This window comes from Melanostigma gelatinosum (genome assembly GCF_949748355.1).
Source record: "Melanostigma gelatinosum genome assembly, chromosome: 12".
Lineage (NCBI taxonomy): Eukaryota > Metazoa > Chordata > Actinopteri > Perciformes > Zoarcidae > Melanostigma > Melanostigma gelatinosum.
In genome coordinates, this window is record NC_136645.1 from 27,624,374 (window position 1) to 27,641,801 (window position 17,428).

The following is a 17,428-nucleotide window of genomic DNA, read 5'->3' on the forward strand; positions in this document are numbered from 1 at the left end:
TTGTGCAAACGAGATCACCATCACTGCACAGGAATGCTGCTGGGCTTTATTTAAGGTGCGATCTCTACGGTCAATGTGTGCATTCTCAAAATTAGGAGAAGTCCAAAGAGAGTCAGGGTATAAAATGAAACATTTGGATTGCTGTTGTTGAAGATACACAACATCACCCATGTTTCAGTGGCTGGTTGACGTGTGATTCTGATCGAAAAAAACTACAAAAGAGAAATGTTCTGCTGCAGTAATTTATACCAACAATATCTACGTTAAAGAACTTCTCAATCACTCTGACAACACCCTACACTTAAAGACAAGATAACAAAATAACAGTGAACTCAACAGGATGAAAAAGAGATTGTGCTGGTGAGATTAAGCAGCCCACAATGGGTTTATGAAGGCTATGATGAGGGAATAAAAGCATAAATAAGAGCTATTATCCACAGTGATGCACTTTATGGTTGGTAACGGGCAAACGTCTTTAGTGAAAACACATTTTGCAACATAAACCGTTGAAGCTTGAGATGTCTTTGTGGCAAAGAAAGCTATAGACCTTGTATAGATTGTGTACATTTAGATAAACAGGACACAATATGAGTGACAACATATTGACCAGAAGCTGTAGGTCTGTGTGCTCCATCACCACTTCATATGGCTGGTTTCAGGTCAGTATACACTCTCGAAAACAGTTGAATATTACATTCCATTTCTCCCAACTGATTCCCCTAAATACACACTGAACCATTAGCCCCATAATAATGCATCATCATGTATTGTTGATTTATATTTTGTATTAATAATCTAAATCTACAAAGTAGCTAAAGCTGTCGAATAAATGTGTTGTAGTAAAACGTCCAGGGTTTGCCTCCAGAGTAGAGGAGTGGAGGCAGTAGGGGGCTTATATTCCTTTCCTGGGGTGTTGGACCCTGTAAATGCTCCACATGGGACAAATGACAGGACTCAGAAATCCATCACCTAATTCAGCACCATGGATTTATTAATACACACACCATTTAAAAAAATGCACATTAATCGGTACCTAGCTGTTTCTGGGAAGCTTCTGAAACGTGCTGCGGTGCGTTTGGTGGAATCATGGGGATTGTGTGGAAGGGCCACAATCAGTTCCAAGGGCAAGATCCTCAGTCAGATAAAGAATCAATGTGTGATACTCAAGAACGAGTACCTCAAAATTCTACTTAAGTACAGTTGTAAGCTATCAAAAATACCATGTTTTGGTTGACAGGTTGTGAGCAATTTCTCAATTTATAATAAAGTGTTACGTACACAGGGCAGTGTGTGGCCATGGCGTCAATCATTCTTCAATTTTTGTGGAAAGTGTAGTTTGCTACAATGTTAGGGTGATTTGACTTGGGTTACCAAAAAATAATCAAACTATAAGGTCAAGTGAGCGAGACAATGCACTTGTTCAGAAACAAAATATTTCTGTTGCTCTGTTGCTGGAAAAAAGATCTTGGATCAAGACATGTTTTTTCTTCTTTTGCTAGTTAGAGTCTCAGGTTTGTCAAATAAACTGATGTAAACATCTTTTTTTATGGAACTAACTAATTTATTCAATAGGATTTCCACTGAATCAAGTCCCCTGAAAGGTTTCCCTCTCTTCTTCTGTCAACACCACTTGGCACGCTCACCAGCTTCTCTTTGAATCGTCACTTCCGTCTCCTCCTCAGCGAAGCAAGATGGCGGCCGTCGTAGAGAGAGTTGATGGATGTGTTGGGTCCTTGGACTCAGACGCGGCGTCGCCGAGACAGTCCAGCCCTCCACCGGACCAGCCGCACCAGAACAACCCGCTGTTGGGACTGCCCATTGTGGCCATTGAGACCGTTCTCAATTTCCTGTCTTACGATGAAATCAGCCTGCTGCGCTCGGTAAGAACAAAAACAAGCCGACTAGAAGGTGAACAAAGCTAACGCTAGCCACATGCACTTATCTTTGGATGCTAGTTAAGTAAACTCTACGTAGAAATAAGTGTGGATAGTATTTAAAGCCAGTTTTGAATGTGCAGCCGTCTGACTGAAGCCATGGCCCGCAGTGGTTAGTTGGCTAATCTGCAGCACAGCCTAGCTGAGCAGACACGGAGTGCACGGCTCACCACCAACACACCAAGAGAGGAATGTTCAATTGTTAATAAGAGATTCGAACCGAACTCTTTAGATGCGTGTACTCCTGTTTTGGTGTCCCTGCAGTTCACTCATTTCCGGCCCCTTTGAGATAAGTTCTTTCGTGAGGTTAGCTGGAAATCATTCACTGGTCAGTTTGCACACTAGTCTTCTTTTCACTGCAACTCACCTAATTCTGCTACGGTCACGTGCACAGTTAGAGTTTTGGACGCGGCGTCAGGTCCTCAAGGTCACGCAGCTTAGTTGCAGCAGTTGTGGTCCTTTAATACGTGTTATTGCTGTGCAACATTTCCAGCCACAGTCTGTGCCTTTCTTGTAATTCTGTGTTGCATGGGCGGATCAAGAGCAAATGGGCCCCTGGGCAAAGACAGGGTACAGGCCCCATGCTCCACATTATTCATGACTGTGTCCATGTTTGTGGCTGGTAATTTGCAGGTTTACTGAAAGTTATGTTGTTGGTTTAAATCGTGGATTGTATACAGGCGAGTGGAGCCAATGCAGATGTGTCTTAAAACCTGTAATCTCTCTACTGACCAGGTCAGAGACCTCTGGTTGCAAAAAAAGTCAGATTGTACAGAAGTCTATGAGAAATAGACTCTACTTCTCTCTCATTTATTACCTCAGTAAACATGAGTTTATGGTCTCAATCTCTAGTTTCAAGTCTTCTTCAATACAGCATGATGTTCATTTAGTACATTATGGTCCATTTAGAGTCACACAGACCATAAAGCAGGGGATGCTTTAGGGCGGGGCGACTGTGATTGACAGGTCTCTACCAGAGACGTATACAGCTATCCTCTACTACTCCGACTTCCAAATATGGTAAATTCTATTAACTGTTTGCAACAAGGCAAAATGGCGACGGCTGTAATCACAAAGATGGCGACAGCGGAATTGCCAAACTCGAGGCATCAAAAACAGCAGTCTACAAACAAATATGTAATAAACCCGCCCCCTTCACATGAGCAGATGGGACATGGGACAAACTATCAAGTACATGTCAAATACATTTTCCCCAATGATGGTTTGTCATCTTAAATAGTTCGTATCACTCTGATGTGTGTTCAAGTGTGAATCTTCTTTGCTTTTAAGTTGTTTTTTAATGCTCTGCAAAGGGGGTGTGACCTCATGATTGACGAATAATAACGAGTAATAGAACATGCGTCAGTTTGATCATACATTTATCGATAGAGATATGATGGTTAGTTGTTTCTTTCTGGCCAAACAGCCACTGTGGCGCTAACGTAGCAGCTAGGTGGCTCACACTAACAAGCTGTTGCTGTGCTTGGCTCACGATTGGCTCAGCAGGTGTGTGGGCAGGACCTCGATGCCGTGACTCCACCCCACCCTCAATCACTGCTGCGCAGACACTGGCTCTATATGATGTCAAAATCTCAAGATGGCAGCTCCTGTCTCTGGAATATTTTGGCGGGCCCAGCACTAATATCATCCTTACTTTTAGCTGAGTCCTGGGACTCTTGCGTAGTGGCAGTCTGACCTTTTTGGATGCCTGGGCCTGTGTTTCTCATAGACTTCTATACAACCAGAGGAGTTGCCCCCTGGTGGTCAGGAGAGAGAATGCACGTTTTAAGAAAGTTCCCACATCGACTTCACTCGGCAGAACCGGAGGTAGCCGCCTGGTAAGAACCCTAACTAGGCAGACGTCTTCCTGCTGAAGTGGCCTTGAAAAAGATGCCAAACTCCACCAGCTCCACAGTAGATTGCTGCTGGAAGCAGAAGTGCAACTTTATGTCATAAATGAACATACTCCTAAAACGGAGCACCTGTTGTTCACCTGTTTTATGTTGTCCGTCTTCTCCAGGTGTGTAAGCATATGGACGCGATCTGCCAGCGTGTCCTGAATCAGGGCTTCCTGAAGGTGGAGCGTTACCACAGTCTGTGCCAGAGGCAAGTCAAAGCCCAGCTGCCCAGGTCAGTATCACAAGCTCACTGTGTTCACTGCTGTTGAGGGAAAGCCACACACTGTAGAATATAGTGGCATAGTGACATCACACATATTGGTGAAGTCGTTGCACTGTTGTTTAGGTCGTTAACTTAGTAGTAATACTTCTATTCTGTGCTTTACCTGTATCTCTAAATGCTGCTGTAGTGAAACAAGTTCCCCTTGTGGGATTCATGAAGTATCTATATGTCTCTGAAGGGACATTTTGAAAACTGGATCTTCCCAGGGCCATTGTCATTTAAAAAATACTTCGACAAAATTACCTTTATTACATTTCAAAAGTGACTAAATGTCTGTCTCGCATATATTTCTCATTAGTCATGCCGACGACAGTTGAGGTTGAATTCTGTGCTACGACTTGTCTTCACTGGCCGTGTAGTGAAAGCAGCTCGTCAGCAGCAGCTCCAGTCCTCTCCACTCTGGATGTGTTCTGTACATAGACCATCAGAGCTTACAGCCCAACACAGCAGAATAAAATGGACTTGAAGCCTGAAGGAATGCTTTGGGTTGCAGATATTAGGAATGTAGGGGAACAGCTGATGAAGCCAGTGTACACAGCTGTGCTGCTTAAAACTGAATACTGGACCTGTTCCTTAATTCTTTTACCTTTTTGGGGTCCAATACTCAAAAAACGGTTGAGAACCACTGGTTTAGGACATATTTATCTGAGTGATCTCAGCTCTAACCCGGGAGTTACTTCACTCGAGTCAAAGCTCTACAGAAACCTTAATGAATATTTGAATCCAGCATGAATAAATTATACAAAAATGGGACTTTCAGCTGTCCCGTTTTCAACCTAGACCTTGTTTTCATGTTTCTGTGTGTAAGTGACTGATGGTGGCAACAGTTTTTGAAATTGGTCCAGTATTGAAGGAGAACGCTGCTGACAGCAGCTGCTACACGTGCTGTGATGTAATCCTATCGGGGCAACTCCTCGCCGTTGATGTATGTCTACTGAATGAGCGCTGTGTGTCTGCCACTGACAGACTCACATTGTCATTCCAAGTGTCTGACAGTATTATGGAAATAAATCTACAGAGAAATAAAACACTTTTCTTACCTCTCTGTTTGGTATATATTTATAATTGTGACAAAAGTTTTTATAGTCAGACATGTATTGGCAATACATACAAGGCATCTCACGTTTTGGTCACATAGAATGTAAATACAACCAGTCGACCTACTGAGCCAGCGGAGGATGTTTTGGGAACACATGCTGTGTGAATCATTAAAGAGAGAATCACAATTCTTAAACTTGTTTTTTTCCCACCTAATTAAACAAGATTGGAAGTATGGTTTGTGACTTTCTTTTTATTGATATTGATCTCGAAAGAAGATTGAGTTTCTCAAACTAAAGCTATCAGTGAAGTCATTGATGGGGAGAGACATTTAAAAAGAAGTTCTCTGTTGAAAACTAGGGCCCGGGTCTTGACCAATGTGTTCCTCATGAATTGTCTGCAGGCGAGAGTCTGAGAGGAGGAACCATTCACTGGCCCGTCACGCTGACATCCTGGCTGCCGTGGAGACGCGCCTCTCTCTGCTCAACATGACCTTCATGAAATACGTTGACTCCAACCTCTGCTGCTTCATCCCTGGAAAGGTTAGCTCAGCTTCCTCTGCTGCACAGAGCGGCAGCAACGGTGGTCCTACGGACAGAGAACCAGTGACAACGCTTCTTTAAAAAGCTTCTTTTCAGTGCAGTAGGAAGCTGACATTAATCGCATGCTGTCATGATGCCGGCATGTGATGTCCTGGTTCCACTCATAGATTACACTCAGTGGAAGTTTGATATGTCATTGACATTTCCTCAATCGCAAAAATAATGTTTTAGTTAAAACTCAACATCAACATTTCCTTCATGTTCACCATGCTTCTTTCATTTGCTCTAGAGTTGTTAAAAACAGAAATTTGAATCATAGAATACAGGACAAGAGGTTGGTAAAGGTGATTAAAACAGCACACATCATTGGTACCCATCTACTGGGCATCTTGGCATCTCAGGATATTGGTGACAAGAGGTGCCTGCCAAGAGCTCAAAGGGATATTAAATGACAAAACCCAACCAGCCACTAGTGGTGTAACGGACCACCCGATTCGGCACACATGTGAAACGTGGATTTATTAAAGATTAATGTTAACCATTACAGTGTGAAATAAAGTTTAACTGACGATCGTTAGCCGCCAATATTTAGTCCAATATGCGATCAGCATTTATGCTTTTTTAAAGGTCCAGTGTGTAGCATTTAGATGGCTCTATCTGTAGAAATATAATATCTTCGTGTTTTCTTCAGTGTATGGGTAGTTACTGCCATGACATTTGATGCTAAGCTTTTAGATCCTGGCTGTTATATTCCATATGTTTTAAACTAGGCTTACGATGTCAACCATCACATACTAGACCTTTTTAAGTTTAACGTTCCCCAGGCTGGACAGCCTGCCAAGGCTACTACCAGTTTGTTTTTAGCTTTTACTTTAGAGCTGGCTAACGCTACGGGGAACACAGATACCGGGTGTCTACTATCGGTAAACGGAAAACTGGACCCTCTGTGAATCAGCTCTCACCTTTGCTTAAACCTAAACAAACGCTGTGGGCTCCGGGTTGGACCCCCTGCGTCCCCCACATCTACTATTGCTCCACTCACCTCCCCATCGAACTGTGTTGGCTGCGCCTGCCTGGCCGATAAAATCACAGAGCTGGAAGGAAGAATATCCACACTATAAGATCCAGCATGCCGAGAAGCTCATGGACACCATCTTCAGGATTCCTGGCTACGGCTCGGGGCTAAGCCTAAAGCCCTGGTCAGCTCCACGCCATCCCATCATGAGCCCTGGTCCATGCTTGCTGGAAAGGGAGACATCCCTCTCCTACCCCTCATCACTTCAACGTCAAGCTGGAGAATAAATTACGATATCCTTGCCTTTTCACGACTTCCCTTCTCTGGCTAGAGACTCCCAGCCTCCTCCACCTGCCGCCTCGCGGGACCCACTGCTCCGGGTCACCCGAGATCCCTACGCCAGCCATTCCCGAGCCCTCCTCTCGCACCAGGACTCGGCGCTCTATACCGCTCTTTACAGCAGCACCGTGGCATGCTCCTGTCCCTGGTCTCTGTCCTTCCCAGTACATTCCGCCACCACTGGTTAAATCTTCGCCTCCATCTTATCTCCTCGTCCCCTCTTCTGCCCGACCACACTGATAGTTGGGATTCCATAATCAGGAATGTCCGTTTCTTCAACGCAGACACACTGTTTCCCCGGAGCGAGGGCTCAAGACATCCTGTTACAACTGCCACGCCCACTACACGCGCTCCCGACCATCATTCGGCGGATCATCTTTATGTGGCAATCAGCGATACAGTCTGAGATGACTAACATTGATTTTAAAATCTTTTACACTTTTTTAATAGTCGTGGACTTTTATCAGTGGTCCAACTCCAACACTCGGCCGTGGATCACAGCGGTTCAGCAGAGTCCTCAGCCTCCACACTGGGCTCCAGTCCGCCTGCAGGACCTACAACGTAGGCTTCATTGACAATTTCAATGTGTTTTGGGACCGCTCTTCTTCTTTTAAGAACGATGGTATTCATCTCAATAAGCTGGATAGTCGCCTGCTCGCGGCTAATTTGCAGCACGTTGTACACTCCTGTCCGCACGACTGACTATTTAATCTCCACGCTGCCATCTCGGACCACAGTTTCCCGTGACTCCTCCCCCTACTGGCCCCACCTGTCATTTACCCTTCAGCCGCAGCTCTCCCCATTCAGACTATTGTGACAGAGGCTGCGCCGTCCACACCGCATTCACAAAGCCATAAACAAAAACAGCCTCTCTTACATCCTTCACAGTTATGTTCATATCGGCTTCCAGCGCAAGTTCATCATCTACAACCCTGCTTATGTCAACCCCATCCCGTCTTTGTGGACTCGACACCGGCGCACACCCACTCCCTTATTACGTCATCGTAACAAACGGCACGTGTATCGAGCCAACCCCCTACCCAAATCCTCTCAACCAATCATAAAGCACTCCATGAAACTTGCTCTGTTGAACACCCGGTCACTAAGCAACAAAAGCCCAACCATCATTAAATTCATTACTGACAACAACCTTGATATCCTCTGTCTCACTGAAACTTTGCAAAAACACCTCGACTACTACTACTCAACCAAACCACCCCTACTGGATCTCATTACCTGGACAAACTACGCCCTGATGGCCGCAGTGGAGGAATTCCCGCTCTTTACCGCCAACACATCAAAACCAGCCTGACTACCATCCAAACTCAATCCTCATTTGAACGCCTGATATTCAAACTCTGTGGTCCTAAACCCCTGGTCATTTCAATGATCTACCGCCCCTGTTGAGAATAAAACTCATGTTGAGGAGAAAACTCAGGTGAACAGACTTAGGTCGAGGCGTTTAGCTCAATTCAAGCAATAAGGTTTATTTGTAACAGTAGTATTATGTCCAGCAGTTAAACGTGCACGGACCTAGAAAAGTTCACTCTGTAGGAGCGAATGAAAAGCTAAAAGGCGCTTAGACAGAGTGCGCACGCGGTGTTATAGGTTCTTCTGATGGAAGCCTATTGGTTAATGCAAAGTAGGAGGCGGATCTGTTTCTAGCTTTCAGACAGCCTGTTGGAGCTCTGGGCATCTCCGCCCACACTGGCTCACGTCCGGGACCGCCTTCTCTGGAACATCAGTGTGTCTGCATATTGTTAACACTTAAGGTGCCGGAAAGGGTGCAGTTCTAAGCTATTTCGAACTCTCTGTGTGAATAGATAAAGAGAACTCTTCTCCTACTCTAAGATGGCAGTTTCTGCCCTAATCTGGTGGTTTAAGCAAGTGTTTCTTTCAGGGCCACTGTATCTGTTTCTATCGTGCAAACAGGCGACGGAATGCCCTGCTCGGAGTTTTTGACCTACTTACAGTGACCTCACAACTCCGCAATATAAGCTTACAAGTATAGCGCATATTATTTAACATTGAATGAATATATTTTTATTTACACCCCCCCCCCAACCCTGCCTTCCTCGCCGACCTATTTGAATTCCTTACCCAGCTCTGCTCCATCTCTCCTTCCATCCTGTTGCTCTGTGATTTCAGCATCCATATCGACTCCACAGACTGCAAAACAGCCACAGAATTTCTGGACATGCTTAGATGTTTCAACCTTACTCAACACATCCATTTCCCCAATCATAAGCGCGGTCACATCCTGGACCTGGTTCCACTGGAATCACAATCGGCCACCTCTCCCGCTCTGACCTCAACATCTTCGACCGCCATCATCATGGAGATCGACATCCCCATCCCAGAACCTAAAGACGCACAAGTAGACACCACCATGGTTTCCATTTCCACTGCTATGCTGACAACACCCAGCTCTACATCTCTACTAAATCCATCACCCCCACCACCCACTTCACCAACTGCCTCAAAGACAAAGACTTGGATGCAAGCCAACTTTCTCAAACTCTATAGCGACACATCTGAAATCCTCATCATTGGCCCCAAATCACTAAACAAATCCCACCACAACTTCCCCTTCTGCATTGATGGAACCACTGTTCCTGCTTCCACACATATCCGTAACCTTGGTATTATTTTTAATCAAACCCTCTTTCGAAAGCCACGGCAATCGCATCACAAAAACCGCCTTTCATCTCAAAAACATCGCCCGTCTACGCCCCTCCCTCTCCCCCACAGCCGCTGAAAAACTCATCCACGCCTTCATCACCTCTCGACTGGACTACTGCAACATCATCCTGTACGGTTCATTCACCAAAATCATCAACGAACTACAATACATCCAGAACTCTGCTGCCCGTCTGCTCTCCCGCACCAGAGTCCACATCACCCCAGTCCTTCAAAACCTCCACTGGCTCCCCATACAGCAAATAGTCCAGTTCAAGATTCTCCTCATCACATACAAAGCCCTTCATAACCTAGCCCCTTAATACCTTTCAGACCCGGAAGACAAATTAGACTCCAGCTTTTCAGCTGCCCAAGCAGCATTCTCAGACCTGGCCAGCAGAGAGCCCACAGAGACAGTCAGGGGTGTAAAAAAGCCATCAGTGTTTTCAGTCTTCTTTCAGCCATATCTGTTGTGTGTGTTCTGTTTTCCTTTCTTATTTGCTATGTAACGTGCCATTATGTTTTGTCAGGTGATAGATGAGATTTACCGCGTGCTACGCTACGTGAACTCCACTCGAGCCCCCCAGCGAGCTCACGAGGTCCTGCAGGAGTTGAGAGATATCTCCTCCATGGCCATGGAGTACTTCGATGAGAAGATTGTCCCCATCCTAAAGAAGAAGCTGCCGGGGGCCGACCTGTCCGGCCGCCTCATTGGCTCTACGCCAGGTAACAGACATGTGTTTCTCCTGACTCGTAGACTCGGGATTTCAAAAGAGAAACCCCCCTCGCAGATCGGGAGCGAGCGAAGGACTTTGAAAGTTAACGGAAAGATTAACGTGAGACAACATCCGGTTTCTTCAGACGAACATCCGGTTTTCAGAATAAGATGCCAACAAAGTATAAATATTGCATCATGGAAATTAGGTGAATGAATTATATTCACATTAAGTATAAAACATGCTGCCGGCATCTCGTGAGTTAAAGGGAAAATGCACCTAAATTGTGCGTAAAGTGTCTTTATTCTTTGATTTGAGGGTTGCTGGAAATGAATAATACCTGACTGACAGTCAATTAAGATATTTTACTCAGCAAGAACTGAACTGAATTTGGACCTTCAAATGGCACATTTTTAAATGTTATGGTGCTATGAAAATGTTTTTCTCAAAAATTCCACACAATGACTAATGCATATGTTCATGACAGAAATGGGTAATATCACAATATTTGAGGTGCTACAAAAATATTTTTTCTCAATAATTCCATACAATGACTGATATATATGTAATCAAGGCATTGTTGACTTAATAATTGTTAATCGTTGTTTAAAACATTTAATAACAATAAATAACCACAAAGATTTGTTTGGTTTTTGTTAAATAAAGCTCAGAAAACACTTTGAATCTGTAGGCTACTGCCTAATAGTCACATTTTATTTGACCAGTTGGTGGCGGTAATGCGCCAATTCGTCGTTTGCCAACCGCCAGTTGGTGTCAAAGGAGGAGAAGAAGAATCTTTTGCGTGCCTGTGTTGTTGTGCTTATGAGCGACAGCGCGAAGTACCCCGTTGCTATTTTCGCCAAAATAAAAGCCCGTTGTTATATTCGCCAAAATAAAAGCTCTTGTCCGAAGGCATTCTTACTTTTACCCAGCAGGATCTCAGCTTTTTGAGGAGTTTTTTTGTGTAGCTGTAAAGCTCCTGAAGACCTCTGAACCTCTGTCCTGTTCCCTCAGTGGCAGGTCCATCTACCTCCCTAACCACCATGTCCCTGCTGGCCAAGAACACGCCGTCGCGGTCTGAGATGACCAAGGTGCAGCAGCAGGTGAAGGTGAACGGGGCGTCAATGACGGTGCTGCGGAGGGAGATGCAGGAAATCCGGGTCAAGCAGCTGGAGCAGCAGAAGCAGCTGCAGGACCAGGAGCAGAAGCTGCTGGAACAGACCCAGGTGATCGGTGAGCAGAACGCCCGCCTCGCCGAGCTAGAGCACAAGCTCCGCGAGCTGATGGACAGTAGTGCCGCTGCTATGGGAGGATCCAGGCCTGGCGCAGCCGCCCCCTCCACGGCCAGCAGCGCCGCTGTGTCTTCCACTGTGGCAGGTGGAAGTGGCAGCGTGGCCACAGCCTCTCTATCCAGAGAGCCGGAGGGCGAGGGGGTGTTATCGCTCAAACGCACCAGAAAGACCTCAGACCTTCCACGACAGTCCAAACGGCTGCGCAGCAAGAAATAAGAGACTCAGTGTGTCATTTAGTTCAAGCTTTCTTTTTGGTTTCGAGGTCCGACTGATCACATCTTCTCCCCCGAGTCCTGGCCAGCCCACCAACACTAATCACCTGTACTGTCTGAGATGAGTCAGGAGTACTCCTCCCCCAACCCTCACTAAATCACAATAGAGGCAGGTGGCCACCCTGTTCGAGACTATTTATTGAAGGTTATATTAAAATGACTGTATTGCTTTTTTAATGTAGACGCTTCTCTGCTTCCACAATCATTGGTTTGTCTCAACAGAAATTCAGATGGTTGGTAAATTTGGTGAACAGAAGTCAAGTTGTACGTGTTATTAATGTCGATCCTGTCTCTAGAAAAATGAATCTGCCAAGATATTTTATTTCAGAAACGTACAAGATTAAAAGAATATCACAGTAGAACTCCAGAGGCATGAAAGTGCTCCGGTCACCTACATCATGAACTGAACTGAAGTTGCATGTTGTGGTAATCGGTGATCTAAATCCATTGACATTCATTTAATTCACACTCGCTTCTTCTTACTCTGGCTAAGTGCAATAAAAGTCATCTGAAAAGTAAGACAGAAGTCATATTCTTTGCCAGTAGCACAGTGTGTGATTCACAAAGGAGGGATGGGGTCTTAAGGAGGGAAGAGAAGTGTTCAGGTGCCACCAGCTCTGTGGTGTTGATGCGTTGTGCTACTGTACGTGCTGTGAAACTAAACTGCTCTCTAATGCTCTTTTTGGATCATACCAGTTCTGACACATTTCAGCCTATTTAATACAAATAATGCACAGCTCAGTTCAGCTGTTCCTCTCACTTCCTCTTTAGTGGCATTCAGATTGTTCCTGGTTTATGTTTGGATGTGTCTGTCTCTGAGGCTTCTGCCTCCAACCCCAGAACAAGGGACCAACATGGGCTTGAGCCCAACTGCATGGATAGATGTGACCAGAGGGAAGTGAAAATAATCTATTTTTGACCCTTGAGAAGTTGCCTTTTTGTCTTTAAATGCTGTTACAACGACTTTAAAATTGAAGTGTAAAATCAGCGCGTTGCCATGAGAGCAAGGAAGCCACTAGAACGTCTGGTGTGCAGTGACCGTAGAGGTGTTCGGCATGTTCTACATGTGAGCAACAGAACGGGTCAGGGTAAGTTCCCCCAGCGGTCGCTACTCTTCCTCTCCTGCACACACCCGGCTACTCTTCCTCTCCTGCACACAGCTTAGCTCTGAGCCCATATTGTGGCTGTACTTTAGTTTTCTTACTTTGAAGCTCTTCGGTTGTTCGGATGATTTACTCATGGCATGAACTTTTGTTCAAGAAACTTTGGAGATTGCAGTTCACGTCTTGGAGAACACTCGCATATTCTGATCACACTGGGCCAAACAAACAAGATGTAAACTAGTGGCTTCATTTGAGACCGCATCTCAGTTTAGAGAACTCTACTGTCATCTTCCTGTACTTTCAAGTATAGATTGTGAATTATTCTGTATACCAAGAAAACTATCTTTTGAGTTGGCCAACTTGGGGCTAACTGTTTTGTGGCACTCATTGCTGTTCAAAATGTACAAATGAAACCTATTAAAAACTCAACGTGTCTCTCATATCTCTGTTTACGCACATTGCCATCGCTGCTCTTACAGGTGACTCCTCTGGTTCATGTCTGTCCGTGGGTTTAGCTTTAGGAGATATGCAGGTTTTAAATGGGTGGGCTTGTGAGATGCACATTAACACAGGACTACAGCGGAGAGCCATGCCAACTGACAGCTAATTAGAACAAATGAGCGTCCCAGAGCTGCTCATTGCACCAAGTTGTATACAATGTCCTTTCATAACATTTCATCATATCGCCGCTTTCACAATCGGCCTTTTTGTGTTTCGTTTTGGATGTGCGCCACCAAACGAAGCCTCTGCTGCTGAGTCAACAGGGAAGCTGCTGAAGCTCAGCTGCATGTGTTTGGACTGTGGGAGGAAGCTGGAGAAAGCCCACGGGGACAACATGCTAACTCCACACGCAAGGGCCGACACGGGGACAACATGCTAACTCCACACGCAAGGGCCGACACGGGGACAACATGCTAACTCCACACGCAAGGGCCGACACGGGGACAACATGCTAACTCCACACGCAAGGGCCGACACGGGGACAACATGCTAACTCCACACGCAAGGGCCGACACGGGGACAACATGCTAACTCCACACGCAAGGGCCGGCACGGGGACAACATGCTAACTCCACACGCAAGGGCCGACACGGGGACAACATGCTAACTCCACACGCAAGGGCCGACACGGGGACAACATGTTAACTCCACACACAAGGGCCGACACGGGGACATGTTAACTCCACACACAAGGGCCGACGCTGACACGGGGACAACACGCTAACTCCACACACAAAGGCCCACGCTGACACGGGGACAACACGCTAATGCCACACACAAGGGCCCACGCTGACACGGGGACAACATGTTAACTCCACACGCAAGGGCCGACACGGGGACATGTTAACTCCACACACAAGGGCCCACGCTGACACGGGGACAACACGCTAACTCCACACACAAAGGCCCACGCTGACACGGGGACAACACGCTAACGCCACACACAAGGGCCCACGCTGACACGGGGACAACACGCCACCACCGACACTATGACCACCCCCCCCCCCTCTCTGTGACGACTGGCCAGGTGAGAAGACAGCTGGAGAGACTCCACCACGGCAAGGCTGCTGGACCTGATGGCATCAGCCCCAGGGTCCTGAAGACCTGCGCGTCCAGCTGTCTAATGTCCTTCAACACCTCTTCAACCTGAGCCTGAAGCAGGAGGAAGTCCCGGTGCTGTGGAAGACGTCGTGCCTGGTTCCTGTACCGAAGAAGACACCATCTGGCCTCGATGACTACCGACCAGTTGCCCTCACATCCCATGTGATGAAGGTGCTGGAGAGGCTGGTCTTGGCCCACCTCCGGCCGCAGGTGAAATCCTCACTGGACCCTCTGCAGTTTGCATACCAGCCTCATGTGGGAGTGGACGATGCCATCATCTACCTGCTGCAACGAGCTCAGTCGCACCTGGATGAACCGGTGGCTCTGTGAGAATCACTTTCTTTGATTTCTCCAGTGCATTCAACACCATCCAACCAGTGCTGCTGAGTGAGAAGCTGCGGGTGGTGGGGGTGAACGTGTCCACCGTCTCCTGGATCACTGACTACCTCACAGGCAGACCACAGTTTGTCCGACTGGGCCGTGTGCTGTCTGATACGGTGGTCAGTGATATTGGAGCCCCACAGGGAACTGTTCTGTCTCCCTTCCTGTTCACCTTGTACACCACTGACTTCCAGTAAAACTCTGTGTCATGCCATCTGCAGAAGTTCTGATGACTCTGCAGTGGTCGGGTGTATAAGGGACGGACGGGAGGAGGAGTACAGGGTAGTAGTGGAGGACTTTGTGGAGTGGGCCGGTAGAAATCAACTGCTTCTGAACGTGACCAAGACCAGAGAGATGATGGTCGACTTCAGGAGGAAGACGACGGCTCCACAACCGCTGAGAGTTCTGGGAGAGGATGTGGACATGGTGGAGGAGGACAAGTACCTGGGTGTCTCCATCGACAGCAGACTGAACTGGAAGAACAACATCAACACTGTGTACAAGAAGAGGAGTCGACTCTTCTTCTTGAGGAAACTTCGATCCTTCAACGTGTGCAGCAGGATGCTGGAGATGTTCTACAGTCTGTTGTGGTCAGTGCACTGTACTTCTGTAGTCTGCTGGGGGAGCAGCATTGGAGCCGGAGACACCAACAGAGTTAATGAACTGGTTAAGAAGGCCGGCTCCATCATTGGCTTCAAACAAGACAATCTGGAAGAGGTGGTGGAGAGGAGGACACTGAAGAAACTATTATCCATATTGGATAACCCGGACCACCACCTCCTGCAGGGACAGCGGAGCACTTTCTCCAACAGACTGATGCAGCTCTGCTGTCACAAGGACCGATACAGGAGAACATTCCTGCCCTCTGTCATTAGACTTTATAATGAATCACCTCTGGCCAGATCATCCTCCACATAACTACTACACTACACTGTTTGCTGGGGTTGACTTTTGCACGACTGTTATTCACCTAGTTAGTTAATTTAACACTATTCTATTTCATTGTATATACTGTGCATTTTTGTTTTATCTTATATATTCTATATTCTGATATTTAATTTGTCATACTCTGTTATTCTATTGTATATATTGAGCATTTTTTAATACTTAATATTTTGGTTACTCTGTTACTTTGCTTCTTTGTATGTCTTGCTGCTGTAACATACAAATTTCCCCCTGGGGATGAATAAAGTACATATCTATCTATCTATCTATCTCTATCGTCTCATCTCGGCCCTTTGATCTCTTCTGTTGAACCATTCAAATCAGGATTTAAGTGTGACAATTAAATCAATGAGGTAGATAAATTAGGCTCAATGTTCAACAACAATGCACCAAATATCTTTATTTTTTCAATTGTCAATATTTATTGCCTCATGATCATGAACACATGCTCGCTCTTCCATGTATGTTGAGTTCTTAAATTACACAAATATAACATGTAAATACATGATGTATACAACTAATGCAAATTAACCATAAACATCAAATATCAGATGAAATAATCAACATTAAATACATCTGTATCAATAACCTAGAAGCACAGGTAAATATGACTAAATCTATGGTTTAAATACACTTATACTGTCATATACTGGTAAAAATGGTAAACACTTTGACTTTGCATCTACTTCACGTTCACTAAATCAACAGCACAATACGGTGGAAAAATAAATATCAGTGCCTACAACTCTGAACACGAAAATGACTTTGATTAAACTATATCACGAACTGTATTGCATCAAACAATGCACCGATGAATCGAAAAGTTGATTATTGCTGTGTACATAGATAAATGAATATTAAACAGCATATAGTCAACTACTGATGCTAACGCACTCCCATCGGCCCAGATTAATTAATGAATGTATTGTTACGTGAATCTGGGGGGTGACCCCTCACGATTTTAAATTATTTTATTCGATAATAAAAAAAATTGAAAAATTAATTAATTATTTTTTATTTATTAATTTTTTTCTATAAGTATCCGTGTGGTTTGTGCATGTCAAGAATGCCATCAGTAATGTACCGAGCTGGATCAAACACAACTTACCTCAGGGGCTGAGGGGATCTGCTGAGGCGTAACCCCTCTCTGGGCTGGCTTCTCAAGAAAATATGAAGAAAAGGATTTGGTCGAAGAAACTAATTTGTTATTTATTTATTTGCATTTAAATCAAAGTATAGTCTCTTGGTCCAAAATACAGAGAAAAAAAATCGTTAATCAAAGTATAATCTCTTCAGAGCAGTTTACAGACAAATGATCTTTAAAAGCCCTGACTCAGTCAGCAGACTGGCTGGCTATGTAGCCTACGGAGGAAAAAGTTAATGATTAAC

The 17,428-nt window shown here is 45.4% G+C and overlaps 1 protein-coding gene across 1 annotated transcript; it reads left to right on the plus strand.

The window, feature by feature from the left end:
• Positions 1-1,691: 1,691 nt before the first annotated feature.
• fbxo28 (F-box protein 28) lies at positions 1,692-13,545 on the plus strand (the record flags this gene model as incomplete). Its single annotated transcript, XM_079280315.1, has 5 exons — positions 1,692-1,880; positions 3,955-4,064; positions 5,557-5,695; positions 10,259-10,454; positions 11,459-13,545. The coding sequence occupies 5 exons, from the start codon at positions 1,692-1,694 to the stop codon at positions 11,950-11,952; spliced, it is 1,128 nt and encodes a 375-aa protein (XP_079136441.1). The 3' UTR covers positions 11,953-13,545.
• Positions 13,546-17,428: the final 3,883 nt, after the last annotated feature.